Here is a 17,150-nt window from a genome sequence, read left to right as displayed (position 1 = left end):
TTCTAACCCACAGGCCTCTGAGATCCTTTTCAAATGTTAAGAAAACCTTGCCTAAAATTGAGGGCTGGTACCATATTCCTACTTTTTTTTGTTGTTGTTTCCCTCCTGGGAAACTACAGCAAATATCCCAGTGACTTCAATTGTTTGTATCTGAGAAAGCTACAATAATTGAGTGACTGATATACAGGTTGTTTTTAATACAGACTCAGGAGGCTGGAAAGAGCAAGCTAAATGAATAAGGATTAAAATTTGAAGACCTAAAACTGTACAACTCTTGATTTATGTGTTTGTGTGTACACATATTGACAAAAATCATCCTTGAAATTAAGCCTTCTTATGTACATGTGAAATAGTAAGTAAAAGAGCATATACAACAGCACTTTAAAAACTCAGCAAGAAAGTGTTGCCAGAGAAACTTTCTGTTACTTTGACTTCCCATTAGTCAATAGCATCAGATGGATGCTATTTGATGGAAAGCCAGACAAGGAATGAAATAGTCCTTGAGCAGCAGCACCACTCAACTCCCTCCAAAGACAGCATCCAGTGGTATCTTGTTGGTAGCTAAATCTCAGTCACCAAGGGAGTGTTTCCAAAGTGAAAACCAGCAAATGCTGCCAGTAGGGGTCACGGCATTGTTTTGTTTTATAGTGTACAGTCCCCCACCCCTATTCCTGAATCCAATTATTAATCACTAACCAACACACCACTGAAGAAGAGGATCTGTGGGATGATTCGAAATGAGAGAAGTAATTCCTCATCTCACAAGAACATGAAGAAGGTGTACATAGATGGATGATACACTTCTAAGGGAACTGAGTGTCACATTCACTTATGTTAGGAACTCTTTATGTAGCCACTTGAAGGGTTCAAAATTCCAGGATTTTTATGGGATAGACTGATCTAAAGCAGGAAGGACAGCAAAGCAGTTGATTTAGGTAGAATAAGAGAGATTCTAAGCAGTTAATTTCAAAAGAATTGAGATGCCAAAATAGGCGACAGGATTACTTCAAGGTAGTTCATAAAGTCAGGGTAGGTTTTCTATTTAAACTGAAATTTAAAATAGCCTTTAATCCAGAAGGTAAAAAAAAAGTACATGTGAACTAAAGTTCAGCTCACAGTGTAGTCATATACTGCCTGACTCAGTAATAAACCCTTAATGCTTTCACCCATCTAAGAGCAAAACTTCCTTCAGAACTGAAGCGTAACTGAATAAGGTGGAGCAATAGTACAAAGGCACACACAAACCAACCAACACTGCCACCCTCCCTAAAAATCCCTAAAATCAAGGTCGGTTATAAAATCAGCATGTTTTCAGCTTAGATTGGCACACGTTGGCTGAACTCATGCTAAATTCGGATACAATTAAATTGAACATCACTCTTTACCAAAACAATTTAGTGAATAGCTTAGAGCAGAAGGCATCTGCTTATTTATTTATCCTCATTTTTTTTACATACCCTAAGTTTTGTGACAAAACTAAGGAATTTTTCTTATCAACTCGGAAATTTGAAATATTTAATAAAGAGGAGAGTTTACGTATGATACTATGCTTTTCTATAGCTATTTTAATATAGTAGGATGGATAACAATAGGAGGTAGGGATGAATTTTCATAATATACTGTATTATCTACAAACAGTAGATACCCCCACAGACTATTAGTGTAGGATAATAAAATAATAAAAATATTGACTATAGACTATTAGTGTAGGATAATAATAAAAATATTGAAGTCATTAGAGATAGTCCTACGTAGTTTTTTTGTTTGGATTCTAGTTTTTGCTTCATACCCTACTTGCTTTCATTGTGGCTTTGAAAGGCTGTTTAGCGGAGATCTTTTTCTATTCATATGAATGGGATTGATGACACTATGACAGCCTTAGGAAAGGCTGAGAAGAGGCTGGCTGTTAAGAGAGTATCACAGGTCCTGGCCCAGAATGAACCTTCAGTGTGGGTCAGCACAGCTCTCCTAGTCAGTCTCATCCAACCAAGGACATTGCCTGTAAATGTAATTTTTTAAAAGTAAAACTTAGTTTTACAATCTGAAACTAAATGTCTTTCTCAAGTGCTTGGAAGCCATCTCTCAAGTGTAAAGATAAAGACCCAGTCTCCTATCTGTGGGATCTTAGCCTAGGTACCTGCTTCCATGGTTTAACTATGTACTTTACTTATCATAGAGCTGTCTTATCTTTCCTCCAGATAAAGGCAATTAACTAACATAAATGCCCCAATAGGCAGTGAATTAGAGGCCAGCAATCTATAACATAATGTATTGTCAAGTCCTCTTATTAAAGCCACTTTACCATTTACTTGATTTGCATCTGCCAGCCTACACAGAGAGGTGAGAATTTTATTTTGGACACCTATTGCCTGTGATGCTGTAGGCAAAATGGCCTAATGACTGTTCCATAATAAAATTTTTTGATTCTCTACATTTCTCTACCTTTGCGGAAGGCAGGTTTCTGGTTGGCTGATTTCATTTTTACTTATTTTTCTAAGCTTCCATGACCTGAAACATCCTTCAGAACGTTCAGTAAAATGTCAGAATTGTGAATGTGCCAATCATTTGGTCAGATCTATTGGATTTGTCTGCCGTGAGGGGTGTGTCTCCTGTAGACAATGGTTCCAGTTTCCAGCACCACACACACACACACACACACACACACAGCACCACACACACACACACACACACACACACACACACACACACACACACACACACACACACACACACACACACACACACACACACACACACACACCACACGCTTGAGAGATGCTGGGCCAAGGAAGAGTTTGGGGCGATCTTTTTCATCCCAGGAGTGGTGCCGGTCGGGGGCTCTGGTCCCCACATTCGCACAGGTCCGGGGTCGATCGCTCTCTCCACCCCGCCCGCTCCGCCGCTTATTTCACTGCGAGCACCGAGGAGCCACCGAGCCCCTCCCTGGCCCGGGCTGGCCTCGGTGTCCGTCCCCGTCCACCTGCCCCGTCCACCTGCCGGGCGGCCGCCACCCCGCCCCGCCTCACCTGCAGACCGCGAGGGGCGCAGCCCACGGCCCCGGCCGCCTCGCCGCGGGCCCCGCGTCAGCCTGTAGATGCAGTAGCAGGCGCCGGCGCCGAGGACCAGGCCCGCCGCCACCCAGCCCGCGTCGCGGGCGCCACCCATGCTGCTGCCAGGCAGGGCGCGGCGGGGGTCGGGGGTCGGCGGGGTCCTGGGCGCGGCGATGATCGGGGAGCGGCGGAGAATGGGGAACAGCGAGGACCGGGGTGTAGCGGGAACTGAGGAGCAGCGGGAACCCGGACGCACCGTGGGCCGAAGTTGAAGTCCCTCACACTCGCAGGTCTTACTCAGCCCACCCAGTCCCGGATGCTTCCTCAGTGGGCGCTGGCTCGGCGGGAAGCTCAGGAGGCTCGCCCCGCCCACGGCCCCTCCCACGGCCCCGCCCCTCACCGCGGAATGCAGTGCAGGTAGTCTCTTCCCCCGCCCCCAAACACACACGGTTGCCAGGCAACGCCCGGAAGCGGGCGGTCTTCTCGAAGCCGCGCGACTGCTGTCCTGAGGCAAAGTGCAGATGCTCAGTCCGGCCTCTGGCCATGGCTTCGCTACGCACTGCCACCCCCAGGCTCAGGAACTACTTTAAGGACAACTACATTCCTCAGGTCTGCGAGGTACTGGAGTCTCGTGGGTCGAGAGTGGGGAGTGGAAGGGACGGGAGATCGAGAAGGAGAGGAGGGAGGGAAGAGCATGAGGAAAGGCGGATTCAGATTTGGGTACCGCGGATACAGAGCATCACAGACCCAGGAGTGATGGTGGCTGAAGCGGAAGGTCGAGGGCCAGTACTTCAGGGCTGCCATCTTTTCAGAAGGCTGAAAGCAGATGGGTAGGATTTGAGGTCAGCCCTGGCAGAAAAGTTTGAGAAACTGAACTAGTAAGAAATAAGGCTCCCGCGCGTTGAAGCCACAGCCTACCAAGTGTGAGGCCCTGAGTTTAAAACCTGGTATCACACACATACACACCCCAAGTCTTAAGCAGGTGGAGATGGGCCCTGATTGCCTGAGATAAGGATCTGAAGGGTTTCTGTGAGAAAGAAACATCACAATCAGCATTGCCTTTGAATAAGAGGAGTCTCCAGGTTAAACAAGAGGAGGAAAATATGCAGGTGAATTGTAGACCTCGTAGGTTTGGGTGTAGAAAGCAGAGAAGTTTGTGGAAAATAGTTTGAGAAGAACTTGCTAGGTCTGCTCTGGGTTACTTCATGCACAGAACCTCACATTTAGGTCATTCATAGCCTTGATCACCTTCATTTTATAAAGCAATGGGTTTGACACTACCCACTTCAAAGTGACACTGGAAATAGCCTGATACCCAGACATGCTTTTGACAGCTCTGTGCCTTGAATAACTGCACTTGGAGTTTGTGCAAGTTCCTAGCTCCTACAGAGATCTTTTTCCTTCCATCTCTATCAGCTCTCTCTGTTTGGGCCTTTAACTCTAAGCATTACCTTAGTGTATTTTATAAAACATAATATGAGTCAATATGTGTAATTAAATTTGGAACAAAAAGAACCTGTTTGGCCAATGGCCTATCAAGTGACATTAGTAGTAATTGGTGAGTGCATGTCAGTGAAATTTATGCAGCTTGTGAATATGTTGTAATGCAGTAAATTCTGGCACTATGGAAAGAAATTAGTGTTTCTGTCTTTCTATGTTTCTGACACAAGTCACTCACACATGGTGTGTGTGTGTGTGTGTGTGTGTGTGTGTGTGTGTGTGTGTGTGTAGTGAAGCTAAGGATACAGAAAGTGAGGGAGAGAGCACACAGATCTGTGCACAGAAAGAGGAGAGCCAAGATGGGGGTATTAACTTTCCTATTCAGTTGAGAGGATGATTTATTACAGCCCTTCTACTTTTGGATGGTAATTTAGAAGTATTTACCAAATGTGTTCCTTGCCCAAGATTTGATCTCACATAGTCCTTCATTCACCTCTGTTTCCATATTAGCAGATAGTTCAAGAAAACAGTTTTTCAGGGTCCCAGTACCCATCTTAAACTCATTATTCACTCCCTCTAAGAGACTATTGAATGAATTTCATACTGCCCATTATCTCTTTTATTTATATGACTCAATTTCCAGGACTTAAACTCTTTTTTTTGGGTCCAGTCGTGGGGCCTGAACTCAGGGCCTGGGCGCTGTCCCTCAGCTCTTCAGCTCAAGGCTAGCACTCTACCACTTGAGCCACAGCGCCACTTCCGGCTTTTTTCTTTTTTTGCTTATATGGTACTGAGGAATCGAACCCAGGGACTCATGCATGCAAGGCAAGCACTGTACCACTGAGTCACCTTCCCAGCCCCGACTTAAACTCTTTCAAAATCTGTCCCTTAGGACTGAGGGTATGACTCAAATGATAGAATGCTTATCTAATAGGCCTTGAGTTTAAACTCCAGTACCATCAAACATTAAAAAAATAAAGATGAAATAGTTAGAAATCCATCTCTTGAGAGTTTTAGAATAAATGAAGTCTTTTATCAGATTTTTCTCTTCTGAACTTCACTTAGATTTTTTCACTTACAGTATCATTTCCCTGCAAAGTTCTTCAGTGAAATGTGATTTAAAAGACACTAGGTTTGAGACAGATGCCATTGACTCATATCTATAATTCTAGCTACTCAGGAGTCTGAGATCTGCGAATTGTAGGTCAAAGCCTATCCAGGCAGGAAAGTCTGTGAGACTCTTATCTACAATAAACTACTTAGAAAAAGCCAGAAGTTGTGATGTGGCTCAAGTGGTGGGGTCCTATCCTTGAGCACAAAGAGGCCTAGGGACAGTGCCCAGGCCCTGAGTTCAAGCCCCAGGAGTGGGAAAACAACAAAACTACCACCACCACCAAGAAAAACAACTAATTTTGCATGGTTTACTAAGCTTACCGAATCTGTTGACTGATTTAGAACTAGTCATTTTCAAATACTGCCTTTTCTCTAGTTCTTTTTCTTCTTCTGGAAATCATGAATATGCATTTAAGAAAACAATATCCAAACAAACTTTATTCTGCATACTTCTTTTGTTCTGTTCCTATGGTGTTTTTTTTGAGGGGGTGTCTTTTTATTGACTGCCCTCAGTTTTACTAATTCTGTTTTATGCTATAGTCTGTTAAATAAATCTTAATTTTAGACAATATGTCCTAGAGTGTTCATTGGTTATTTTTAAAATACATTCCAGTAAATAAAAAGATCCATCTTTTCATCCATCTTGTTACCTTTTTTGTTTTTTAAAACATGTTAATTATTGTTATTTTAAAATAATTACCCCATACCTTAAATATGTATCTTTTCTGTCTATCTGCTTCTTTTGTTTATTTTTACAATTGATTATTGGTCACTTTTCTTGACCCTGAATAAATCAAGAGTGATTTATTTCATTGCATATTGTATGAAAATAAGACACTTCTCATGATATATTCCTTCATTCCTTCCCTCCCTTCTTCTTTGCTTCCCTCTCTTACCCCTCCCCCTCCTCACTCACTCTTCCCCATTCTTTATCCCCTTCCACTGGAATTTGAAATCAGGCCCTTGAACTTGCTTCACTTGCTTACTTCATTTCTGCTCTGATCACTTGAGCCATGCTTCCAATGCTTTGCTGTTTATTTTGGAAATAGAGTCTCAAGGACTTTTATACCTGGGCTCACTTCAAACTTGAATCCTCTAGATCTCAGTCTACTGAGTAGCTAGGATTACATAGGTAAAACACTGGCACTTGGATTTTTGTTCTACAGAGTGAAGAGCCAGTGGTCTCTCCAGGCTGAAGTGAACTGGGCTGGTGCTACGCTGCAGTCATTTAGACTCAGTCCATATCTGGCTTGTCCCATTTCTTGGGCAAAGCTCCTAGTCTCCTCATTCTGAAAGATTGCAAGTGATTCAATTTTACCCTTCACAGATTTTTTTTCTAATTCTTGAATTGTTATTATAAAGGTGATGTCCAGCCTTCACAGGTTTTTGAGCTTAACCATTCAGCTTTCTTCCCCAGCTCCAGCTTTAAATTCTATTACAAGTTGAGGGTTAGGTTGTATGTTTGAGACTTCCTGTGGCTGTGACTCACTCTACTTTTTGGGAGTCAGTGCTCAGCTGCCCAGCTTCCTGCCCTTCTTAAACACTTCCAGAATCCAACAGATGTCTTCTGGGAAAAAGTAGCCATATTTTTAGGCCCTCACATTTCTGGTCTCTCAAGTCAGCTCAGTGCACCACCAAAAACCAGCTCTTCCTCTTTCCACTGGTAGAGTTAGTCTCCCTGGCTACAGTCTAGTCCTCATTCCAGTTCCAGAATTGGTAAATGTGTCCAGGGTTCAGAGATCTGTGGCCTTGCTAAATCTCAGCAGACCATTCTCTCTAGCTTGAAATGCCATAGTTTTCCAATACCAATTTTGAACCTTTAAAGAAACCTTGTTTTTTTGTTTTCTCTTTTTTGCTTTTGTTTTTATAGTAGGATCTTTGGACCATAGTGATTTTGCAAATTCTCCTTAGAAGTATAGCCCTGTGGAGATGATTTCACTTCTCAGTTTGTCTCAGATCTAGTGATGAGGTGGGTGTCCTGCTTGTCTTTCTATTACCACTACTTCTAGATGATGTATCTTTTCCCCTCTTTCTGAACCCTCAGATTTTTTTTGAAGTTTATAACATCAGATTGAGAATGATCATATACCAACCTTTGGTTACACGTGTTTCATTGATAACTCCAGCACTTAGTTTACCACTTTCTTTTTCTCATTGTGTTTTCAATATCCACATAGGAAAGTTCCACTCATGCCCTTGACCTTTCTCCCAGGTATGTTTGCTTTGGCCTTTTATAGTCTTTCATTCTTATGGTCCCATTTGTGTCCATTTTATCCCAATTTGCTGTACCACCTTTAACATCTCCATTTCTTCATGTCTGTATAACCTCCCAGCTCATTCACAGTTACCCTATCACTTCTGGAACTCGACTGGCAAAGAGTACATCCATTTAATTGCTTTTGTAATATCACAACTATGTCCTTAATTTCTCTCTTTATTCACCTTAGATTCCTTGGTTCATCATTGGTTCATCATTGGTGCAGCTATGAACTGAGTACTAACTATCCGTAACATTTAATGGCTTAACTAAAACCATTTTATTACTACCATTATAGGAATTAACAGGTTGTTTTTGCTCAAGATCTCTCCTGCACTTGGATGTGCTTGGCTAGGGTTCAAATCACCCCAGAATCTTCTGCTATGGTTTGGAAGTGTCCCCCAAAGTTCATGTGGTGAAACAATCTCCTAAGTGACAGAGTTGAGAGGTGAAATCTTTGTGATGTGATTGGTTCATGAAGCCTGTGCCCTGGCAAATGGATTCATGCTGTTCTTGCTGGAGTGAATTGGTTGTCTTCAGAGTGGGTTCCTGGTTGTAAGTCAAGTTCAGTCTCAGTCTTTCCTCATGTGTGCTCTTTCACTAAGGGATACTTCCTGTTATGTTATGCTACCCTACAGCAAGAAGTCCCTTTCCAGATTTTGCCACATGACCTTGAATTTCCCAGGCTCCAGACCTATAAGAAATGAAATGAATATCTCTTCTTTATAAGTTACCCTGTACAAAAAAGATGAAGCTAGCTTTCTTACTTACATGTCCAGCTTTTCTTTTTCTCTTTACCTCCACCCTGGACACATAAGAGCAAATCTGCTTTTATTTGGGTTGCGTTTTGGAGTTCACCTGAAATTTGTATTTAAGATTATTCTTGTGATATCAGAAGTGAGTCTGAAACTTATGTAGTCAATCATCATGATTCTGTGAGGGAACATCTCTTTCTTCATGGTCCATGTGCTCAGCTTTGCAGCATGCCATTCTTTCCTGTCATAAGCCATCAGAATTTAACCTCATTCTTGCAATCTAGATCTGTTCTTTACACATAAGATATAAACATAGAATTATAGGAAAGCCTTTTTTAGATCTTGAAACCAAGTCTATAGATCAAAACCAGGGCTTTGGGCATGCTAGACAGGTGCTCTGCTAGTAAGCTACATTCCCGGCCCTGTTTTTATAAGGTGAGCCTAAGCTGGTTTTGAACTGAGTGCTTTGCTTGGATTATAGGCATGTGCCGTTATTTGCAGTAAGTCCAATATTTTTTACATATTACTTTTATGTTTGAAATAAATGAACTAAATGATTGGATACTTAGAAATTTGGCAAAATATATTTACTCGGCTTAAAGATATTTTATTCTTTTCTCTCTTTTTTTTTTTCTTTTGTCAGTTATGGGGCTTGAACTCTGGGCTCGGGTGCTGTCCCTCAGCTCTTCAGCTCAAGGCAAGCGCCTTACCACTTGAGCCACAGAGCCTCTTCCAGTTTTCTAGTGGTTTATTGGAGATAAGAGTCTCACTGACTTTCCTGCCCGGGCTGGCTTTAAACTGTGATTCTCAGATCTCAGCCTCCTGAGTAGCTAGGATTACAGGTGTGAGCCACCGGCACCCGGCTTAAAGATATTTTAAGTTAAAAAATCCAATGTCTATACTCAAGGTTTACACCTGGAATTGTAGGAAAATTGAGCACCTTTACTGTCTTTTGACATCTCACCTTCATAATATTCATTATATATTTGTCTCAGAAGTTAGGACAACTCTGTGTTTATATAGATATATTATTGAGAGAGACACACACATACATATACAATATATATATGTATACAGTAGAGTACAACATATAAATTATATACGTATATATATAATATATATATACGTATATATAATATATATATATCAGGCTGGCTTGAAACATATTGGCTTCAGCTTCTGTCAGGCTAGGCTTATGGACATGTGCTACATAGACCAGCATAAGGTGATTTTTTGCACCGCAGTGGGAATATCTTAACATTTGTCCATCTTCAGAGATATTTATGTATTTATATAGGAAATTATAAATATATAAACACACAAATGCCTTTTAAAAATATCTCTGAAGGGGCTGGGAAGGTGGCTCAGTGGTAGAGTGCTTGCCTTGCATGCATGAGGCCTTGGGTTCAATTCCTCAGCACCACATAAGCAGAAGTGGTGCTGTGGCTCAAATGGTAGAGCACTAGCCTTGAGCTGAAGAGCTGAGAGACAGTGCCCAGGCCCAGAGTTCAGACCCCATGACCGACAAAAATAAAAAATAAAAAATTATATATATACATATATATGTATCTGAAGAGGACAAATGTTAAGCTCTTCCCACTGAGGTGTTCACTATTATGGACATAGCATATGTCCTTAATATATACTTAATTTGGGTTCCAGTCCTAGAGCTTTAACTCAAGGCCTGGATTCTCTCCCTAAGCATTTGGTGCTCTAAGCTCTAATGTGCTACCATTTGAGCTACAGTTGTACTTCCCACTTTTTTGGCAGTAAATTGGAGTTAAGAGTCTCACAGACTTTCTTGCCTGGATGGCTTCAGATCTCAGCCTCCTGAGTAGCTAGGATTACAAGCATGAACTACCAGCATCTGGTGGCATTTGTGTTTTCAAAAAAGTTATTAAGATATGTAGAATTTTACATAGTAGATCCTAAAATATTTAGAAATATATATTCATTTTCCTCTGTTTTCTACCAGGCAGATGTCAGCACACTATCTGTGCAGACAAATTCTGACCATAGGTACCAAAGATGAGCCACATATGATGAATATAATGTCCACAAAAAATCAACCAGGTGTACCTAGGGAGAAAAAGTGCTCTTCAAAGAAGGAGATCAGGGTGTGATCAAAGTATCATATGCATGTATGATAACATCACACCATACCAATTACTGTGTGTAATAATATACACTTCTTTTTATCTTGAAATTGCTTATTTTTAAATAATTTTTATTGAGATTAAGTGATTACATAAAGTTCACAATATTGTGGGATAGTGATACTTAGCTAAAGTCACAAACACTTTTTAACCTTCACAAGGCAAATTGTCATTATCATAGTCTATAAAGTTTGTGAATTCTATAAGCTTTGATAATACAACTATTTCTTCCACATTGGGTAATATGTACATTTCTTTCCTGTTGTTTAGTGTAAGCTTTTCCATCTTTCTCTCTCATTCCCTCCCTCCTGTCACTACCCTTGAGATACTTAGTTCATTTTCATCAATGACCAGTGGAGCTGATGGGCCCCTCTGTTGTGCATTTTCCCCTGTTTCCCTCTGAGTCTGTGCCCTCCTCCTAGCTTCCTTCAGATGTGCACTCTCACGCACATGCGCACACACACACACACACACAACCACACACACAACCACACACACACACACATACACCATATATAAGGTAAAGAACATGGAGTCATTTAGAAATGATACAATAAATTAAGTAGAGGTCCTTTGTTTCTTGAATCCTGTTAACTTTGTCATATCTCCTTGCATTTTGAATTTAACGTCCACATATCAGGGAGTCCATGTGCCAATTGCCTCTCTGATCTTGGCTTAGCTTGCTCAAAATGATTTTTTCTAGTTCCATCCATTTCCCTGAGAATGCCCTTATCTTGTCCTTTCTAATGGCTGCATAATATTCCATTGTGTATAGATACCACGAGTTTTGGATCCATTCTTCTGTAGTGGGGCATCTGTTTTTTTTCCATATCTTGGCTATTGTAAACAGTACAGCAATGAACATGGAGGTACATGTGTCCCTGTATCCTGGTTCCTGTTGTTCAGGGTAGATACCTAGGAGTGGTATGACTGGGTCATAGGGAAGGTATATGTTTAGCTTTCTGAGGTACATCCAGACTGCTTTCCAAAGTCATATTAGTTTACGTTCTCACCGGCAATGCAATAGGGTTCTTCTTCTTCTTCTTTTTTTTTTTTGGGGGGGGGGGGTCCGGTTATGGGGCCTGAACTCTGGGCCTGGTCGCTGTCCCTCAGCTCTTCAGCTCAAGGCTAGCGCTCTACCACTTGAGCCACAGCGCCACTTCCTGCTTTTTTCTTTTTTCTTACGTGGTGCTGAGGAATCGAACCCAGGGCCTCAGGCATGCAAGGCAAGCGCTCCACCACTGAGCCACCTTCCCAGCCCCTCAATAGGGTTCTTCTTTCTCCACATCCCCTCCAGCATTTGTCATTGGCTGAATTTAGGATATGGGCTATTCTGACTGGGGTAAGGTGGTATCTCAGGGTTGTTTTTATTCGCATTTCCTTTAAGGCCATGGGTTCCTCATGCGTTTCTTTGCCATTTTTATCTCTTCTTCTGAGAAATCTCTCTTCAGTTCCCTTGCCCATCTAATGATCTGGTTGCTAGATTTGGGAGGGATTAGTTTCTTGAGTTCCCTGTATATAATGGATATTAGTCCTTTGTCTGTTATATAGCTGGTAAATATTTTTTTTCCCAATTGGTTAGCTGTATTTCTAGTTTGGTAGCTATGTCTTTAGCTGTGCAGAAACTTTTTATGTTAAAGTAGTCCCATTTGTCTCTCCAATTTGTTGTGACCCTGTGACTCTGTTTAGGAAGTTCCTGCCTGTGCCTCAAGTTCAAGTGTCTCTTCTACTCTGTCCTGCAGTAGTTTCAGAGTTTCAGGTTTGATGTTAAGGTCTTTAATCCATTTTGAGTTGATGTTAGTGCATGGTGACAGGCTAGGGTCCAATTTTAGTTTTCTGCATGTGGCTGCCCAGTTTTTCCAGCACTAATAGTTGAAGAGGCAATGTTTCTTCCACTGTATGTCTTTGACTCCTTTGTCAGATATCAGCTGACTATAGGTATGTGATTTTATTTCTTGATCTTCTGATCTGTTCCATTGGTCTTGGAGTCTGTTTTTGTGCTAATACCAGGCTGTCTTTGTTATTATGGCTTTATAGTAGAGTTTGAAATCTGGTATCTTGATCCCTCCTACATTTTTCCCCCTAGAATTGCTTTGGCTGTTCTAGGTTTTTTGTTGTTCCATAAAATTTTTGGATTGTTTTCTCTATTTCAGTAAAGAATATCATTGGGATTTTGATGGGAATCACATTGAATTTGTATATCATTTTGGCAGTATGGCCATTTTTATAATATTGATTCTGCCTATCCAAGAACATGGAAGGTCCTTCCATTTTCTGGTGTTCTCTTTGATTTCCTTCTTTAGGCTTTTATAGTTTTTACTAAATAGGTCCTTTACATCTTTGGTTATGTTAATTTCTAGATATTTTATCTTTTGAGGTTACTATGAATGGGATTCTTTCCCTGATTTCCCTTTATGCTTGTATATTGTTGGTATACAGAAAGGCAACTGATTTTTGTGGATTAATTTTATATCCTGCTACTTTGCTGAAGTGGTTTATAAGTTCTAGGAGTTTGGGAGTAGAACTTTTGGGGTCATTAAGGTATATTATCAGGTCATCTGCAAATAGGAATAGTTTAATTTTGTCCTTCCCAATGTGAATCCCTTTAATGTTCTTTTCTTGCCTTATTACTCTGGCTAAGGATTCCAGAACTATATTGAAGAGAAGTGGAGAGAGTGGGCATCTTTGACTTGTTCCTGATTTTAGGAGAATTGGTTGTAGTTTTTCCCTGTTTAGTATAATATCGGTGATTGGACTGTCGTATATGGCTTTTATTATTTTAAGGAATGTTTCTATTTTCTCCAGAGCTTTTAACATGAATGGGTGTTGTATTTTATCAAAAGCCTTTTCTGCACCAATAGAGATAATAATGTGGTTCTTGACCTTGGATCTGTTGATGTGATGGGTTACATTTATTGATTTATGTATGTTAAACCGTACCTGCATCTCTGGGATGAAGCTTACTTGATCATAATGTATGATTTTTTTTGATATGTTTGAGGAGGTTTGCATCTGTGTTCATCAAAGAGATTGGTCTGTAGTTCTCTTTTTTTTGTTGGATCTTTGCCTGGTTTGGGGATGAATGTGGTATTAGATATTGGATTAGATATTAACGTGTGGTCATAGAAAGAGTCTGGGATTTCTCCCTCTGCTTCTATTTCATGGAAGAACTAAAGTCTTATGGAATTCCATAGTGAGTCCATCTGGTCCTGGGCTTTTCCTTATTGGAAGACTTCTGATTGTTTCCTCCATCTCATTGTAAGTTATTGGCTTATTTAGTTGATTTATTTCTTCTTGGTTCAGTTTGGGCAACTTTTATTTCTCTAAAAATGCACCTATTTCTGCTAGGTTTTCCTTTCTTAGTGAGTATAGATTCTGGAAATAGCTCTTTATGATTGTTTGTGCTTGAGTTCTATGGACCGCTGTGGCTCTGAGGTCCCAGTCAGCCCCAGGCTAGGCCGCTTTCGCCTAACATACACTTCTTAAAACAAAGCAAGTGCTCTTCAAACTGTAAACTCTCTTGATGTACAAGAGAAAGGAAAAGAATTTACAAACTCCCAGCAGAGGGCAGAATTGTACTACAAATCATGATTTGAAAGTCACTAAAAACTTCCTCCCCTGATTTTGTGAAAAGGTTTCATATTTTATGTTTTTTTTTAAAGATTAAATTGTTAATATGTACTTTAAAATTATGTACTTTAGGTTCTGCCTTTTTTGTGTGAAAATACCATATAGAGGAGTTACAATTACATGGGCAAAGTAATGAGTGCATTTCTTATCAAGCTTTGTTGCCTCTTCCTTCGTTTCCCCTTCCCATCTCTTCCCATCTCTCTTCCCCATCCCCCTCCCTTTACTCCCCCCCCCCCAAAGTTGTAAAGTTCGTTTTTTGACATAATGTTTTGTACATCTCATTGTTGCAATGGGTCCACCTGTATCCCTATTTAAACAATTTGGTTTTTTCCTTCCCTCCACAAATTATACCAACATCAAATACAGTGAAAACAGGGGTTATACCATGGGGGAGGGACATACAAAGCAACAAAGAAATCATCTTATAAATATGTTAGAAACAATAGCAAGAAAGAAAAACCATTTGAGTGCTTATCTTGGGGTTCATTTCGCCTAACATCAATTTATCTGCCTTTTTTTGTGTGCATGTAGTACTGAGGTTTAAGCTCAGGGCCTCAAGATTGCTCTTGCAGGTGTTTTACCATTTTAAGCCATGCCTCAGCCCTTTCTACTTCAGAATGGATTTTGCATTTCCCCCCATGCTTCTCTTGGATTATGATCCTTCTATCTATACCTCCCGTGTAGCTGAGATTATAGGCAGAAACCATGGTGTAGATATTTTTCCTTTTAAGGATTAATTGCGGCACCTAAATTTGTTAGAGATGCAAAAGCTTGGCCCTATGGTGCATTCCTGTCATCCTATGAGCCAGCCTGGGCAACATTAGGAAACTGATCCTAGTTCAAAGGAAATCTAATTTTCTTATCTTAGACTGGAAATAAAAAGAAACCTGCAATCTCTGCTATTCATTAATCAGATCCCAACTTTCTTAAAATTCCCTGTAAGGCAATAGTTGTCAGACTTCTATGTGCATAGGAATCATCTTGGGGGAGCATACTAGAATGCAGATTCCCAGGCTCCATTTTCAGAGACTGAGGTGATTCTGATGTGGATGTCTGCAGGGTGCCAGAATAAGATGCAGAGCAGGACATGGAGTTGCGATCATAGAAATTCAGTGTCCTAGAGACACAGACACAGGAGTGCCAGATAGCAGATGGGCTTTTCATCAGGCTGAAGGCTGAAACAGAATACTGTTTGAATAGAAGAGGTCAGCTTCCATGTGGGACCTAACTGGCTGGCTTTTAGGTACTAGACATTTTTTCCAAATCCAGCTTGCAACTGTGGTGCGAACCACTGTGGTTCTGAGCAACTCGGTTTGGGAGGAAAGCAAATCCGTCTGCAGGTGATGGAGCCATCTCTGAGAGCAGCTGGGATGTAAGCTAGGTCAAGAGGTAGAGCTGGGGATCTAATGTCTAAATCTAGGACATTTTGCCATTGTCTTAAGAGGTGGATTCCCAATCTGCAGGCTGCATACTAAGTAAGGGAAGAGCTCTTGCAAAGGGTTAAATTGTAGTATGCAGGATTCAATTAGATTTCTCCCCTTCTCGTCCTTCTTCCTCTTCTCTTTCTCCACATTTCTCTTCCTCTCTCCTTTCTTTTGTCTCTCTGCCTCCCTCCCTCCTTCTTTCTCCTCCTTCTCTCCCCTCCCTGTACATCTTTCAAACTCCCTCCTTTCCTTCCTGAAGACACTGTGAAAACTGATAAAGCTCCTGGGCTTAGTCTGCTACACTTGGCCCGTGGAAATGGGAAGCATGGCTCTGCTAACTCAGGGGTTGGGAATATTTTGTTCTCAAAGGAGAAGTGCAGGAGAAAACCAGCAGGTATGATTTCTAGGCGGGAAAAGAGCCTAAAAATTCCCTAGGGGGGATTTTCAGATGGTTTCTGTAGCTTATGAGCTATAAACCTTTGTCCCTGTCTGAAATGGAGAAATATTCAGTAATTCCTTCCATATGTCTTTGAAGACTGGATAGAAAAAAGCAACACAGCAACAAGTTTCCCTAATTCAAAGATGAAATTTAAATATTAGCTTTGATCCATTAAGTCATTTGTTTGCCACTTAGGTGCACTGAACTGCAATATTCCTAATAAATATACTCTGTGTGTGTTGTGGATGACAACATACAAATACAATTTGTGTAATCAAATTATATAAGAACACAAGTCCAGCCCAGGGCTTGTGGCTTACACTTGTAATCCTAGCTACTCAAAAGGCTGAAATCTAAGGATCATGGTTCAAAGCCAGCTTGGACAGGAAAGTCTGTGAGACTCTTATCTTTAATTAACCACCAAAAAAAATCAGAAGTGGAGTTGTGGCTCAAAGTGGTAGAGCACTAGCCTTCAATAAAAGAGCTCAGGTATAGTACCTACACCCTGAGTTCAAGCCCTATGTTCAATCACAACAACAAAAAATAATAAAAGTATACTTTGATAAAATTCAGTCATAATAAAATTTTTTCAGTGCTGGGAATTGAATTAAGGGTGTCAGATATTTAAATTCAGCATTTTACCACTAAGCTACACCAAAGATCCACAACCACTTTTCTCAGCATTTTTTGTGGTTGAGTCTGAGGAACTTTTTTTTTTTTTATTTTTTATTTTATTTTATTTTATTTTATTTGAAAACATACTGTACAGAGGGGTTACAATTACATGGGCAGGAAAATGCATACATTTCTTACCAAGCATTGCAGCCTCCTCCTTTGTTTACCCTTCACCTCCCTTCCCAGCCTCCCCCCTCCCCCCCACCCAAAC

The 17,150-nt window shown here is 40.8% G+C and overlaps 1 protein-coding gene across 1 annotated transcript in view; it reads left to right on the top strand.

Annotated features, from left to right (window-relative positions):
- The first annotated feature begins 3,593 nt into the window (after window positions 1-3,593).
- Window positions 3,594-17,150, top strand: part of Fbxl13 (F-box and leucine rich repeat protein 13) — a 156,746-nt gene continuing 143,189 nt past the window's right edge. Inside the window, exon 1 of the mRNA XM_042684529.1 lies at window positions 3,594-3,668. Coding sequence (XP_042540463.1) covers window positions 3,594-3,668 — 75 coding nt within the window. The remainder of the gene's footprint in view (window positions 3,669-17,150) is intronic.

This window comes from Dipodomys spectabilis, unplaced genomic scaffold, assembly GCF_019054845.1.
Source record: "Dipodomys spectabilis isolate Male_0828 unplaced genomic scaffold, ASM1905484v1 ptg000089l, whole genome shotgun sequence".
Taxonomy (NCBI): domain Eukaryota; kingdom Metazoa; phylum Chordata; class Mammalia; order Rodentia; family Heteromyidae; genus Dipodomys; species Dipodomys spectabilis.
This window is presented reverse-complemented; position numbering and strand designations above follow the sequence as displayed.